This window comes from Camelus ferus, chromosome 1, assembly GCF_009834535.1.
Source record: "Camelus ferus isolate YT-003-E chromosome 1, BCGSAC_Cfer_1.0, whole genome shotgun sequence".
Taxonomy (NCBI): Eukaryota; Metazoa; Chordata; class Mammalia; order Artiodactyla; family Camelidae; genus Camelus; species Camelus ferus.
The window spans coordinates 12,813,622-12,828,167 of record NC_045696.1 but is presented as its reverse complement, the minus strand read 5'-3'; the positions used below and the strand labels follow the sequence as shown (position 1 = coordinate 12,828,167).

The 14,546-nt window shown below is 38.2% G+C and overlaps 1 protein-coding gene across 2 annotated transcripts; it reads left to right on the top strand.

The window, feature by feature from the left end:
* Positions 1 to 756: 756 nt before the first annotated feature.
* Positions 757 to 14,342, top strand: CCT8 (chaperonin containing TCP1 subunit 8). 2 transcript variants are annotated; one of them, XM_014551099.2, is made up of 16 exons: positions 757 to 912; positions 3,401 to 3,491; positions 4,209 to 4,288; positions 5,654 to 5,803; positions 6,275 to 6,455; positions 6,567 to 6,628; positions 7,572 to 7,709; positions 8,633 to 8,811; positions 9,505 to 9,571; positions 9,646 to 9,733; positions 9,826 to 9,941; positions 10,501 to 10,572; positions 10,649 to 10,813; positions 11,145 to 11,264; positions 13,691 to 13,795; positions 14,113 to 14,342. In XM_014551099.2, exons 1-15 carry the CDS (start codon positions 853 to 855, stop codon positions 13,781 to 13,783), a joined length of 1,662 nt encoding a protein of 553 aa, XP_014406585.1. In that variant the 5' UTR covers positions 757 to 852; the 3' UTR covers positions 13,784 to 13,795; positions 14,113 to 14,342. The 2 variants fall into 2 exon arrangements, with proteins under 2 accessions (XP_014406585.1, XP_006175330.1); XM_006175268.3 differs by lacking the exon at positions 13,691 to 13,795.
* Positions 14,343 to 14,546: the final 204 nt, after the last annotated feature.

The following is a 14,546-nucleotide window of genomic DNA, read 5'->3' as shown; positions in this document are numbered from 1 at the left end:
GACACAGAGGTCAGGTTTTAAAGATCTGTGGTAAAGTAAAAGGGATTAGTATGTCCAAGAGAAAGCAGAAAATAGTAATATAATTAGGTATTATATTATACCTAATCTGGTATGAACCCTGGCTTTCACATGGCTAGCGCTATGATCTTGTACAAATTACCGTTTTTAAATTCCGGATTCCCTTTCTATCAACTGGAAGCAATCAGATTTAACTCGTTACGACTGACCATTAGCTAATACCGCACGTAAAGCAATTAACAGAGCCTGGCACGTATGAGCACTCAGGACGCAGTGACCCTTACAGATTTTAATTAACACCTTCAAGTCCCCAGCGCTCCCCACAGTGCCCAAGTCACAGCCGAAGCTCACCTACAGATTTAGGGGGGTGGAGACAACTGCTCTGCCTTGGGGAAGAAGGGGGAAGGGAAACACCAGCCCTAATAATATGGGTGGGTCTGGAAGATTACACGCAAGTTAATCTTAGAAAGCTTAGCTTCCAGTTCAGAACTGGCAAAACAAGCGTCCCAACCGCAGGGTCCAAGAAAAGAGAATAACCAGCAGCGAGCCACTGTGGCCGGACAGCCTGGACGCGCGTTCGCCGGAAAACGGAAGGCGAGCCCCGCTACCCGCCCGATCGATCGACCAGATCGAGGATCGTCAATTCAGTTCTGGCGGCGCGAACTGCTACTTCTCGCGAGGCTTCAAACCAGGCGGCTAGGGGAAGGGGCGGGCCCGGCTGGAGAGGAAGAGCGTGAGGCCGCCGTACGCTACGTTCCCAGGAGGCTGTGCGCGCCTCTCGCTTCCTGCGGCGTCTTCCGAGCGGGCGCGTGAACGGCTCCTTGCAGAGTGGCCATGGCGCTTCACGTCCCCAAGGCCCCGGGCTTTGCCCAGATGCTCAAGGAAGGAGCGAAGGTAAGGAATGGAGGAAGGGGGAGTGAGGTGGGAGAGTCGGCGTAAGGCTGCGGGCGGCCGCAGTGAAGGAGAAGGGCCTACTAACGGGCCGGGCGTGCTCCCCCGGCACAGCGGTCGGAGGAGAGAAGATTCCAGAAAGGGAGGTGTTCTTGCGGGGGCTCGGCCGCGGAGGCCTGCGGGCCTTTCGGTTCTTTACCCACTCCGGAGAGGGTGGTGGGAAGAGAGGCGGCGGGTGAGGGACGAGGCTGCTGGGTTTGCGTTTCATACTTCCTAGCCGGACTGGAGTAAGGCCTCTCGTGCACTTTCCCTCCTTCCTTAAAACGGGGCTGATGAAGCTCACCAACCTGAAGGGTAGTATGAGGGTGAACCGGGTGAACCTGCTTTGGGGACTGCGAAGCCGACTAACACAGTTCACGGAGTCGGTGGTCCGGAGAGGAGAGGGCCAAGGACCAGTACTTGGCAGCTTCTTCCCAAATGAGCAGCAGAGGGCTCCCCCGTTTAATTCGCAGAAGTAGTGCATTATAGCAGGAGAAACACTAGTTAAATCCGAATGGGTTCTGGTCCCAACTTAGGTTAGCTAGCTTGGTGTAAAATTGATTCCTCTGGGTCTTGGTTTCTTCATCTTTAAATTGAGGAGCCGGACGAAAAGAGTTGTAACGACCAGAGTTGTAAACCACAGGGTAAGTGATATCCTGGCCTAAATAAAACTGTTTTGTTTTATGGGGAGACCTGGAACGTAATTTAAAAGGCACGGTTTTTGAAAAAACATCTTAAAGCACTACTGAGAAATGTATCTCTTGTGTTTCTTTGTCTCCCAGATTTTCTGTGCTTGCTTAAAGCCATCAATATGGCTCCAATTATGGTAACGATTTTAGGAAACTAGGTTCTTGTTGGAAGGATGCACTTTTGGGATAACATGAGTGTAGTAAATAACAAGAGTTAGTGCAAATATTGGTGGAAAAGTTTTGATTAAAATGATATTTTTTAAGTCAGGCTGAAAACTTTCTGTAGTTTTTATTCTTCTGAGGCAGAAATAGTAAATGATCAAATAAACAAGAAGGGTGATTTCAAATAATGATAAAGGAAATAAGAGTCTGCCTCCAAAAAAAAAAAAAAAGAGGAGGAAGGGCGGTGCTGCTGCAGATAGAACAATTTTCAGGAAAGAACTTTCAGCCTGGTGCTTAGTAGCAGAACAGCCAAGATTAAAGGCAGAAGTGTTCCAGGCTGAGGGACCAGTAAGCACCAAGACCCTGAAGATGGAATGACTTTGACCTCTTAAAAGACAACAGTGAGAAAGGTGATGAAGCTGAAGCTTACCAAAGGAAGACAGAAATGGTAAGAGATGAATTTATATCAGTAGGTCAGAGTTAGAGTGTTCAGGGGCTTGTATCCCTGACAAGGGATTTACATTTTATCCTAAGAGTGATGGGAAATAGTTGAAGGGTTTGATAGGGTCTGATTTATGATCAGAGGTGACTTCTTCAGAGAACGGAGGTAGAGGAAAACAATGATGTAAGGCAGAAGGTCAGACTAAATGCTGGAGTTCAACCTGTGGCTCTGAAAACACTTCTAAAAGCAGTGATTGTTAACCTTGTTTGGATCACAGTCCCTTTTATGACTATTAAAAAGACACTCCTTACACTTCGTAACAGTGTTGTCTGTTTCTGCAATGCTGGAAATGTTCGGTATATGCTATCCATTAGCCACATGTAACTTCTGGGCACTTGAACTGTGCCTAGTGTAATTGAAGAAATGAATTTTTAACTTTAATTGCTTAAAATTTAAATAGCCATTTGTGGCTAGTGGCTACTATATTGGGCAAAGCAGCTCTAGAAAAATGTTCACGTGAACAGTTGGCTCTTGAAAGTTATCTTGAGATCACAGTTAAATTCCAAGACTAAAAGAAGTCCAGGGTAAAATTTGAGAATTTTAGTACTGTGAGTAATTGAGCATTTTCAGTATGTACATGTTGGAATTGTGTTGCAGTTGCAAGAGAGTGTTCAGAATCTGTGTGCTTTAGTCCCTAAACATTTATGGGACAGATACATTACTTCCCAGTGAATATAGAACTGCTGGCTTTACAGTGCTCAGGTTCTAACACAGCAAATATTCATACCGCAGTTCAACTTTTGAAAGTACTGATAATCTCTAAAAAGGTATTTTTCTCTGTAATAGCTCATATGCCTTCTTTAATCAGTGTTAGCACTCTTCCCTTGCAGTTTTCACTACATTTTAAAAAATTACCGGCTTTGTGTTTTAATGTGTAAGTAGGTACCCATGGTCCCTAAAAATGTCATTTTTTATTCGTTCAAATAGTGAGTACATTTCTGGATCATTTGTGAATACCAATCACCATGCTTTACAGACATAAGTCTTGCTTAATAGTCTTAACAGTCCTCTGAGGCAAGTACTATTTTATTATCCCATTTTACAGATGAAGAATTACTGTGTTTCACTGTCCTGTCTAATCAGAAGTTTTCTTTTACAGCATTTTTCAGGATTAGAAGAGGCTGTGTACAGGAATATACAGGCTTGCAAGGAGCTGGCTCAGACAACTCGTACAGCATATGGGCCTAATGGTAATTTCTTAATTCATGTTTTCAGAGGTACAATAAGAGAATTTTGTGTACTAGCTCTTTCAGACTTATTCTGGGGATGTTATATGTAAATTGAGAGTTAGCCATAATGCAGTATGGCTTTGAAAATTCATAGTTCAGTGACACCAGTACAGTGATCGTTAATCAGCAATTCAGATCCTTTTAGAAAAGTGGGAATCAGAATGTTACTTTTTGTCATATTGAGAGGGTAGAAAAATTACAGTGCTTTCCCCATTGAGATAGTATGTAATGTTTATTGTTACAGATGTGGAAGTTCTTTTACATGAACTTATGTAATAATTTAACGGAGAAGAATTTTCTCTTGCCTCCTACCATCAACTGAATTACTTGATAACAGATTTATGGAATAAGCAAAAAAGTAAATATACTTTTAAGTAGATTATTTTAGTCTTTGCACATGTTAATATAATTTGTATTTATCAAATAAAAATGTGCCAAAATTGGCATCCTCCCTAGTAAACAATGTAATAGATTAAAAGGGGAAGAAATAATACAGCTGTGCAATCAGGGAAAGCAGTAGGGCTATGAGTTCATCTTAGAGAATAGATAGTATGTGTTGAGTTCTCACAGAGTTATTTTAAGGAATGGATACAGTTACATTTCTTGACTAGATTTCCCTGGGGTATTTGGAGAAGGGTTTGAATCATAGTGGGTTTCTTTTTCTAACTTATTTTTAAGGAATGAACAAAATGGTTATCAACCACCTGGAGAAGTTGTTTGTGACAAATGATGCAGCAACTATTTTAAGAGAGCTAGAAGTAAGTTTTTGTTTTTGTTTTAAGCCAAGAAATGTTTTGGTGACAGCAGAAATTCAGTATATTTTAACGTAAAGAAACCTCTTATTTCAGACTGGATAATAATGGTTTTTCCCCCCAGCTTGACAATTTATTATACAGATTTTCCTAATTATAGTCCTCTTTATGTGTAACATTCTAGCAACTCAAATTAAAGAAAACCTCCTAAATTACTAATTTATCTAGAGACTTGTGATAAAAGTATATTTGCTTATAATCATATCATGTTGAATGTTGTTTTGTTCTACATAATGACGCTAGAGTAAATTATTGCATTATGTAGAAACAACTGGTTCTTAAAAATAGTGGTTTTTTGTTTCTCTTTTAAACCATTTGTTTGTCTTTGTGAAAATAAAACAGTTGGTGGAATTTTGTTCACCTGCTAGTGTTGATGTTATAGAGTCTGCAGAATAGATAATGCCAGCAGAGTGAGGAGGGCAGTCTGGCATCTGAACACACACACACAACCATTCCTCAGCCAGCTGCTTTGTAATTGGAGGATATGTTCCACCTCCTGGAGTTTCCCTGAACTTAGCTCTTAAAGCACCAGAATTTAATCCTTTTAAACAAAACTCTACAGATAGGTTATAATCTTTAATAATGTTGAGCAAAGCAAATTTAATTCTACTAAGTATTTGTGGAGGGACTTGTCACGGTGAAGGTTAATGCTGTAGTCTGTGATGTTCTCAGGACATATGTTACTCAAATATGACAGGGAGACCGTCTTCATAACAAACTGTAGTGTCAGCTTTTTTGTTCTCACTCCTGTCAGTTGTTACTCCTTATTTCTTAAAAAGCATCTAACTCCTAAGGAAAGACCATTTAAAGTTTTGATACACTTTTTTTTAGGAAATATTTTGTATCCCTCTTTTTTAAAATCGTAATTGATAACCCCTTATGATGGGAATATACATAGACTTGAGACTTGTTGACCAAGTTAAATGTCATCTATTTTAGCGCTTCTGAAGCCTTTTTTTAAGAAATGCCTTAGATATAATGGTTGGAATTACTTTGTTTTTTTATTTAGTGAAAATACAATAATGTTCTAAACTTTACATATGTAGATGTACATACTGGATGTTTGACCATTTAAAAAAGTGACCATTGAAGTTATTTTTATATATAGTGATGCTTTTGTGCTGATAGACATAGGAGGACTTGGACTGTCTTCTGGTGACCACACTGTAAGTAGTGTGTAGCAGTGTCATCACCTGGCCCACAGGGAGATTGGAGTCTATTAATTTAAGAACAAATGGAAATGAACAATTCTATATTGCTTGGGAGATCAAATTTTTAACTTGGTATTTAAATTCATACCCCTTCTACCAGGTCCAGCATCCTGCTGCAAAAATGATAGTAATGGCCTCTCACATGCAAGAGCAGGAGGTTGGGGATGGCACAAACTTTGTTCTGGTTTTTGCTGGAGCTCTTCTGGAGTTAGCTGAAGAGCTGCTGAGAATTGGCCTGTCAGTTTCAGAGGCAAGTGTTTGTGTTATACTCTTATTTTATTTTTGCCTGTGTATATGTACCTATTGTTTCAAATTTAAATAAAAGTCATTACTGTGGTGTAATAGCTAATATTGAGCAGTCTTCTCTGTGCCAGGCATTGTAGTGCATATGCTTAACGTGCGGTATCTCATTCTTTCTTTACAAGAACTTTATGAGTGAGGCCTATTAAATTAATCCCATTTTGTTTTGGATAAGAAAAGTGAGTCTTAAGTAGAAAAATCTTGTTCAAGTAGCTAGTAAGTGACAGGATTCAAATTTATGCTGTCTCCAAAGCCTGCATTCTTAACTAGCAGGCTCTGCTGTGAATGTTACTCTGGATGTATGCTATGTCTTTTTATATTGAAAGTAAATACCGTATTCACTGGGTTACCAAAATAAGCTACACTAAGTTATGTCAAAATTATGTCTTTAGAAGAAACGTTTTTGCTCTTTACATTTAAGGTCATAGAAGGTTATGAAATAGCCTGCAGGAAAGCCCATGAGATTCTTCCTGACTTAGTATGTTGTTCTGCAAAAAATCTTCGGGATGTTGACGAAGTGGCATCTCTGCTTCATACGTCTGTGATGAGTAAACAGTATGGTAATGAAGTGTTTCTGGCCAAGCTTATTGCTCAGGCGTGTGGTGAGTAAATATCAGTAAATGAGAAGATCCAAAATAAAAGTGTCTTAATGTGATTAAGATGTTATCTCTTTTATTCCGGTACATCTTTGACACATCTTGTTTTCTTAACAGTATCTATTTTTCCTGATTCCGGCCATTTCAATGTTGATAACATCAGAATTTGTAAGATTTTGGTAAGTTTAGAAAATGCATTTATGTTACTTACATATGTTCAATTCCCCACCCCCCAAAAAACAAATCTGTTAATCTAAATTTTGCCTTGTAGGTCTTAGACACTTAGGACTCTCTGCTTTCATTGTGACATTTTGGATCTCTATTGCTAGGTTGTAATACTACTACTAAATTTAAATGTACATCAATGTATTATCTTGTTAAATCATTTTTCCATGACAGCTGGAAGGTTGAGAATAGTACATAAACAGTAACTTTGCATTCTTTGTATATGCTGACTTATAACAGTCAGCTTAGAAGGCAGTTTTGAATGAGATGGAAATTGTTCTGTTGCTCTATAATAATAAAATTCACACTTTTAATTTTAGTACTGAAATAAGAGTATGGTTTTAATAAAAATGTCTGTGCTTGATACAGTAAAACTTGTCATTTTAGTGGTGCTATGCATTGATACGTGATAATTAAGTTAATGTAGTTGAGTTTAGCCTGAGTAACTGTTAGCTATAAGTGTGTGTGTGTTTATACATATGCTTTGTGTTTTCTGACTTTCTCCATATCCTACCTCCCCTTCCCCAGTACATGGTAAGCTTGTGAGATCAGAAATTTGGCTCTGATCTCTGTTCTGTCCCCAGGACTGGCTTTGCCTGGTACACTAGCACCAACTACTGGGTGAATGAATGGCTTAGAGCAGTTGTTCTCTGGCTTTGATTCTTTCCCATACACTGAAGGACCCCCAACTATAATAGTGGCTCATTCCCACAGTGATTCCTTCATTGAGCAAACTGTTGTGCTTTGTGTCCACCACCCTACTCATCCCCAGGAGTTACCACCTTGGTGTTTTACCTTATTTAAAAACAAATATTTTTTGGTGCATGCAGAATCAGTAACTTAGCCCTGATATTATTTTCATGAAATCATTGGTGATTTTGTTACCCGACTTTTTAGGGCTCTGGTGTCTATTCCTCTTCAGTATTGCATGGCATGGTTTTTAAGAAGGAAACTGAAGGTGATATAACATCTGTCAAAGATGCAAAAATAGCAGTGTACTCTTGTCCTTTTGATGGCATGATAACGGAAACTAAGGTATGTAGGTTTCAGAACCTTGAAGTAGTAAAAATTTGAGGTTGCTTTTTCAGGTAGTTCTGTGATTCTAAAGTAAGTTTTGAGGTAGAGTTTACTCTTAAACCAGTGGATACTACATAGTTATTGAAAACTGCAGGGTTATGTGTTTTTAATCAGACTTGTGTTTGAATATCTAATTCAAATAGGAAATAAAAATTTGAAACATTTGGTGGTGGCAGTATTGTTTATATACTAATATACAGCTGTTGACTTCTAGTTTTACACATTGAGCAAGTTAAATGTTCACTGAAGAGAATATAAGTGTTTGTGCTGTTCATTAAAATATTTTTTAAAATGTTGAAATTCTGTAGCATCCTAAAACAGAAACATGCTAATGTACTTTGAAGTTAATAACTTGTAATTTGAAGTTTGTTTTTAAAAATACATTTTAAGAAGTTTGATATATACGTTTATAGGTCACTGCTGATTTTATCCCTACGGTTTTTGAAGTCTGAGTTCTTGATGGTTTTAATAGTTTCACAGGCTTGGGGTGAGGGATGGAGCTGGTCATTTAGTCCACAGTTTAGAAGATGTTTGAGACCCACAACGTTGCTTTGGTACTAGTTGACATTTATCAAAACACACATGCCGGGACACCTGCCTCGTGTATCTAAAAGTGCAGTACTTCTCCAGTTTTTCCACCAAAGTGCCTGTCAGAGAGCAGATGTATCAGTTTTGGGATTTGGGGGAGAGTTGATCTAGGAGTGAGCAGAATTTCTGTTAATTCCATAGATTTTTGTATTCTGCTTTGTAATATGTGCATATTTATCTTCATGTTTCCTCCCAGATCTTTTAAGTTATTTCTTCAGTAAAATGTTATTCTGTGACTTTGAACACCAGAGTGTGAGATGGCTTTTAAAGAAAATCCTTGCTTGTTTTGCTAGGGAACTGTATTGATAAAGACTGCTGAAGAACTGATGAACTTCAGTAAGGGAGAAGAGAATCTCATGGATGCGCAAGTCAAAGCGATCGCTGATACTGGTGCAAACGTCGTAGTAACAGGTGGCAAAGTGGCAGACATGGCTCTTCATTACGCAAACAAATACAATATCATGTTGGTGAGGTAAGAGAGAGATGCATTCTGTTAACCTAGATTGTAAATAGCTTTTGGGTGGTGAAACACTGGACAAATTCAGCACACCATGAGGACTGTTAATGGGGAACGTATATAACGTATTAGATCACATAGCAAGAGGACTTAACTTGATCTACGGGGACAGGAAGCACCTCTGAGAAGACTTATTTAGACTGAGAGCTGACGGACCAGTCAACAGATGTTAATTGAAGAGGGAAGAGCATTCCAGGCAAGAGGAAAAGCCTAAGAGACCAGACACAAGCCTGATACACACTGTCAGCTAGAGTGTGGGGTCAGGAACATAACTTTAAATCCATACGCATTCCAACCTGTCCTATAACCTAGTATGACATGCAGAGTAAATCGCTGTTTGCTTTCTTACAAAACACAGTTGCCCAAAGTAAAGCAAAAATGTCCTATGTACCAGGGTTCCTTAGTGTTTTAGAACTATAAGCTTGACATCCTATGGAGACTTGAACGCTCCCAATTTTTAGATTACTGCCATAAACACCTGTGACTGGATTGGCACAGTGCAGTCCAGACCTATTCTGAGCTTGAACCGTCAGGGTTAAAAGAATGTGAATTGGGGCCCAGTGTACAGTTTCCTGTTTAATCTCTGCATTTTACTGTGATATCTCATGGAAATAAAACATCTATTAAGGTCTTTGTTTTTTTTCAAAGGCTGAACTCAAAATGGGATCTCAGAAGACTATGTAAAACAGTTGGTGCAACAGCTCTTCCTAGATTGGTATGTGTTCTGGGTATTAAAAGGTAGCTGAACCTATTTGAACTATTTTTATTACAAGAGTCATTTTCTCACAGACTCCTCCTGTCCTTGAAGAAATGGGGCGTTGTGACAGTGTTTACCTCTCAGAGGTTGGAGATACACAAGTGGTGGTTTTTAAGCATGGTAAGTAGTAATGGTAAGATATATGTAGTATGTGAAGTGTGGGGTGTTTGTTTTCTTTCATTAATTTCCAAATATATGTAATTTATTAACAGAAAAGGAAGATGGTGCCATTTCTACCATAGTGCTTCGAGGCTCTACAGACAATCTGATGGATGATGTAGAAAGGGCTGTAGATGATGGTGTTAATACCTTCAAAGTTCTCACAAGGGTCAGTATTAGCAGTAGCCTTAATTTGTAAGTCCTCAGAAACACGGCTGGCAGCCTGCTGAACATTCTTAGAATTTCAAAATGAAAAAATCAATGGCTTATGTAAAGCAAAGCACCTTTTTTCTTAAGACTGCATTTAAATGTCCATTGCTGATGAATATGATAGTTTTCTAAAACGAAATATGCAAAGGAATAAACAGCAAATCAAGGTCTTTTTTTTTTTTTAACTATTTTAAAGATAGTTTATGGTAGTTTTCAGTTGTGATGATGTATGTACCTTCAGTTGCTTCAGCACTGTCGTTAATGCTGCATCTGTGGAAATACAGATAATGTGCAGTGATGGTCCCATTCCTGTCTTTGGTCCTTTTTCACATACCAGACATTATGTGCATTAAAACTGTCCAAAGCACTCCATTTTTACGGAATTTGTAAATGGAATTTGAATTTTATAAAACTTGTAATTGATTATAAACTAGTCTGGTGGAGTACTACAATCTAAAAAGATGAGGAAAGTGGAAACTGCTTCTTAGTGACTTTTTTTTTTAAACTACATGTTGCAGGATAAACGTCTTGTACCCGGAGGTGGAGCGACAGAAATTGAGTTAGCCAAACAGATCACGTCATATGGAGAGGTATATGGCTTTCTCTGTATAAACTGAGTTCTTGTCATTGCTTGAATAAAATTCAGTAATCACATTTTTGTTTCAGACATGCCCTGGACTTGAACAGTATGCCATTAAGAAGTTTGCTGAGGCATTTGAAGCTATTCCCCGGGCACTGGCAGAAAACTCTGGAGTTAAGGCCAATGAAGTAATCTCTAAACTTTATGCAGTGCATCAAGAAGGAAATAAAAATGTTGGATTAGATATTGAGGTATTTGGAGGGGAGGGGAACTCTGTGATTATTTTGTTTTGGGAATCCACAACTTAAAAATATACATATAGGCTTGAAAGGAAAATCAGATGTTCTGATTTGTAAGCAAATGATTTTCATAACAATTAGCTTTTATATAGTTTGTCCAACAGAGAATGTTAGTTTTCCTTCTGTTTTATTCAAGTTTGTTTTATAGTGTATATAGGATAGTGCTTTTTCCTGGCTACTTGTTCTAGTTTTATTTAAGTAGCCATGTGTTTCTATTACTGAGTATAAATATTTTCACATAAACACTTAACATGAAGGAATGAAGATAGTTTTGTGTTGACAGGCTGAAGTTCCTGCTGTGAAGGACATGTTGGAAGCTGGTGTTCTGGATACTTACCTGGGAAAATACTGGGCTATTAAGCTGGCCACTAATGCTGCCGTCACTGTACTCAGGGTGGATCAGGTGAGTGAGAAGTGAGAGTTTGATCTTTAAAAACACTGATTTTTATATAGTGTAAAGTATATTCTCATGGAACTAGAACATAGCACGGTTTTTGTTCTATTCAAAGTGAAATGCCCTCCCCCCAAAAAAAGAGAATTTGTATTTTTTTTCTTCTGTTATAGAAATATAGTATTGAATGTATTTCAGCCAATTTAAAAATGAAGATCTTTCCAGTGAAAGAATCCTTTGCCATTTGGGAACTGGAATGGGGAAAACAAATCTGATTTAGAGTCATAGTTTTTAAGACTTTCTAGCCTAAGAATCCCTTTGTACAAGTAATCTGGAGAGGAAGTCTAATGTGTAATATTAATATGGAATGTGGAAGGGCCATAGAGCCCAAAGCAGAAATTGCAGACTACAGTATAGTGGTTTTGCTTCCTGTGGTTTCAGCTTACCCACGAGTCAACCATAGTCCAAGAATATTAAGTGAAAAACCCTAGAAATAAATAATTCATAAGTTTTACGTATGTGCCACTCTTTACTAGCATGATGAAATCTCGCGTCATCCTGCTCCAAGACATGAGTCGTCCCTGTGTCTGGCATAGCCCTGTGTGTACGCTGCCTGTCCAGGACACAGCCATTTCAGTTGTCAGATTCACTCTCATGGTATTGTGGTGTTTGTGTGCAAGCAGCCCTTATTTAATGGTCCCAAATGTGTTTTCTAGTAAAGTTACTGAAATCTAGTTCCCTACAAAATTCTAGAAAGGATTATTTAAAAATGAATTATTTTTAAATACTTAGTAGAAAATTTTAATTGCTATAGGGACACAGTATAAATCCATTAAATGAAAATCATACCAAGTTAATCCTGGGAGAAGCAAATTTTAAATAGAAGTGGAAAGGAAATTAGACTTACTCTCAGCATAGTAAGGACCGGTTGGTTGTAATTACAGCAAAATAAATTTCGTTTCAGTAAAGGAAGAACTTTTTACTAGGTGAGATGATGAAAAATGGAACTGTAGATCCAGTTCAAACTCACTGGAGATAATCAAACAGAAGCCAGGTGTCCATGTACTGAATTTATTAGTAGGGTGTTTTTATGTCAGTGTATTAGATAGCTTTTAGTGGAAAGAGTATGTTTTTCGAGTTTTAAACAAGGATAATGGGAGCTTTAATGAAATGTTTATTCTGTAAGTTAACATGTGGCTAAGAATAAAAAGGAGGACCAAAAATAGAAGGAGACAGGAGAAGCTAAGTAGACTGAAGCAAGCAGTAAACAGAAATTGTAATGGAGGAAGTTCCTAAGGAACTTTTTGACTGTTATCCAAGCAAGACAATATTGTTAATAACTGAGTGCCCTGCTCACACAGGTGCTTCTGAATTTTGATTTTAAATTGAGAGGGCTCTGTTTTGTTTTACCCTAGGAGAATGTTCATTGTTAGGTGCCCTTGGCACTCTGTGTGCAAAATAACGTATCTGAAGACCCCATCTGACTTATTAACCAGTTTGTATTACTATAATGAACTTGTACTCTAAGATAGTGGTACCTAATTTTGTATTGTATGTATTCTGAAAAGGGACTTGTACATCAAGTTTTAAGCACTGGACAGTGTTGTAGGGCTGGATTAATCTTTCTTCAAGTGCTTACTTCACTAGTTCTCAAATTGTCCCCAAATCAGTAGTGTCAACATCACCTAAGTACTTGTTAAAAATAGAGTCCAGGATCCACTGAGTCAGAAACTGGAGAGAGGCCCAGAGTCTTTTTTAAATAAGCCCTGCAGGTGATTATGATGCCCACTAAAGTTTGATAACTGTTGTTTTAGGTACTTTTTTCTTGAACTATACTTAGGTTCTAAAATTATACATAATGCCTTTAATTCAGCCTGAATTTACCCTCAGTTGCTAAAATGTTATTCGAAGAATTTCAGGTTTAGGTTTAAGGAAAGAAAGAAGCTTCTTAAAGGGGGTAGGAAATCCATTGAAGGTGGTGGTGAAGATATTTTTCGGTTTGTGGTGTTTCAGACAAAAGCTAAGCCCCTTGATGTTATACAGAAAGATCTCTTAATCATACATTTGAGAAGCACTGAATACTATCTGTTTTTGAGATTCAGTGTGTATATCAGAATTTGAGAATTCTTTGAGGAAAGCCAACTAACTTGAACTTATGCCAAATTTATTTGAGCCCAAAGCTGCTACCACCCTCCCCTTTTTTTGGCCCAAACATAAATTCTTTAAAAATGCTAAGTGGTCATACTTGGAAAATGCTGGGTTAGTGCATTCTAGATAAATTAGAGGCTTCTGGCATGTGAGTTTCCAGGCAGTTAGGTGCTTGGATTTTTTTTTTTGTTTGTTTGTTTATGAACACATACTTCCTGCACTTGAATGGTTCTCATTTACAGGTATTAGAAAATTTCAGTGTTGATATGTTTATGTATTGACCATTTTAGATTATAATGGCAAAACTGGCAGGTGGACCTAAAGCTCCTAAACCACAAGGAAATTGGGATAAAGATGGTTGGCAAGATGAATCTCATATATAAAAAGCAAATCAGGTGCCAAACTGACTGATTTATACCAGTGATGCATGCAAATATTTTTCACATTGAGCTCGCTGGGTTGTTGAATTGCGTGTTTTAGAATGCCCTTCAGTCATGTGCGTGAGTTTTAAGTTGCCGTTGATGTCCACAAAAGCAGAAAAGTGTCACTGCTGGAAGCTAACAAACATTATGCTAGTGTTTCGTATGCAGTGTGTAACAGATTGCTCATTGGCGATGGTTGCTTAGTACTGAATTAAGCTACTAGAAAAATACTCTTTCTCTTCACTCTGAAGCTTGAGTTTGTAAGTATACTCGTGGATTTTGTTTTGCAGATCATCATGGCAAAACCAGCTGGTGGGCCCAAGCCTCCAAGTGGGAAGAAAGACTGGGATGATGACCAAAATGATTGAATGAATGGCTTAGTTTTTGCTGTAGGTGAAGGTTGTATTTGTAGTAGTACCCTAGGAATTGCCTGGTGTTTTCATATTCTCCTTAAATTAAGAAGTGTTTTGTGTTTGTATCCTCTGCTGGATGATACAATAAACATGTTGTTACTATCAAAGCCTCATTGTCTGAGGACCACTGTTCTTGGATTTAGATAACCTGTTTGTCTCAACCTTGTTAATGAAATTAGCTGTGGGACTTAAGGCAAGTCGTGTAAGTTAAGTCACATAAGTTATCAGGGGCTTGTTTTTGTATTTAAGTTTTTTTGGAACACAGCCATGATCATGTATTTATGTATTGTCTGTGGCTGCTTTCTGCAAGG

Coding starts and splice junctions, on each gene's coding strand:
- CCT8 (XM_014551099.2), top strand. CDS start 853: ATGGCGCTTCACGTCCCCAAGGCCCCGGGCTTTGCCCAGATGCTCAAG. Junction 913..3,400: donor TGCTCAAGGAAGGAGCGAAG/GTAAGGAATGGA, acceptor TTTCTTTTACAG/CATTTTTCAGGATTAGAAGA. Junction 5,804..6,274: donor TTGGCCTGTCAGTTTCAGAG/GCAAGTGTTTGT, acceptor TTTACATTTAAG/GTCATAGAAGGTTATGAAAT.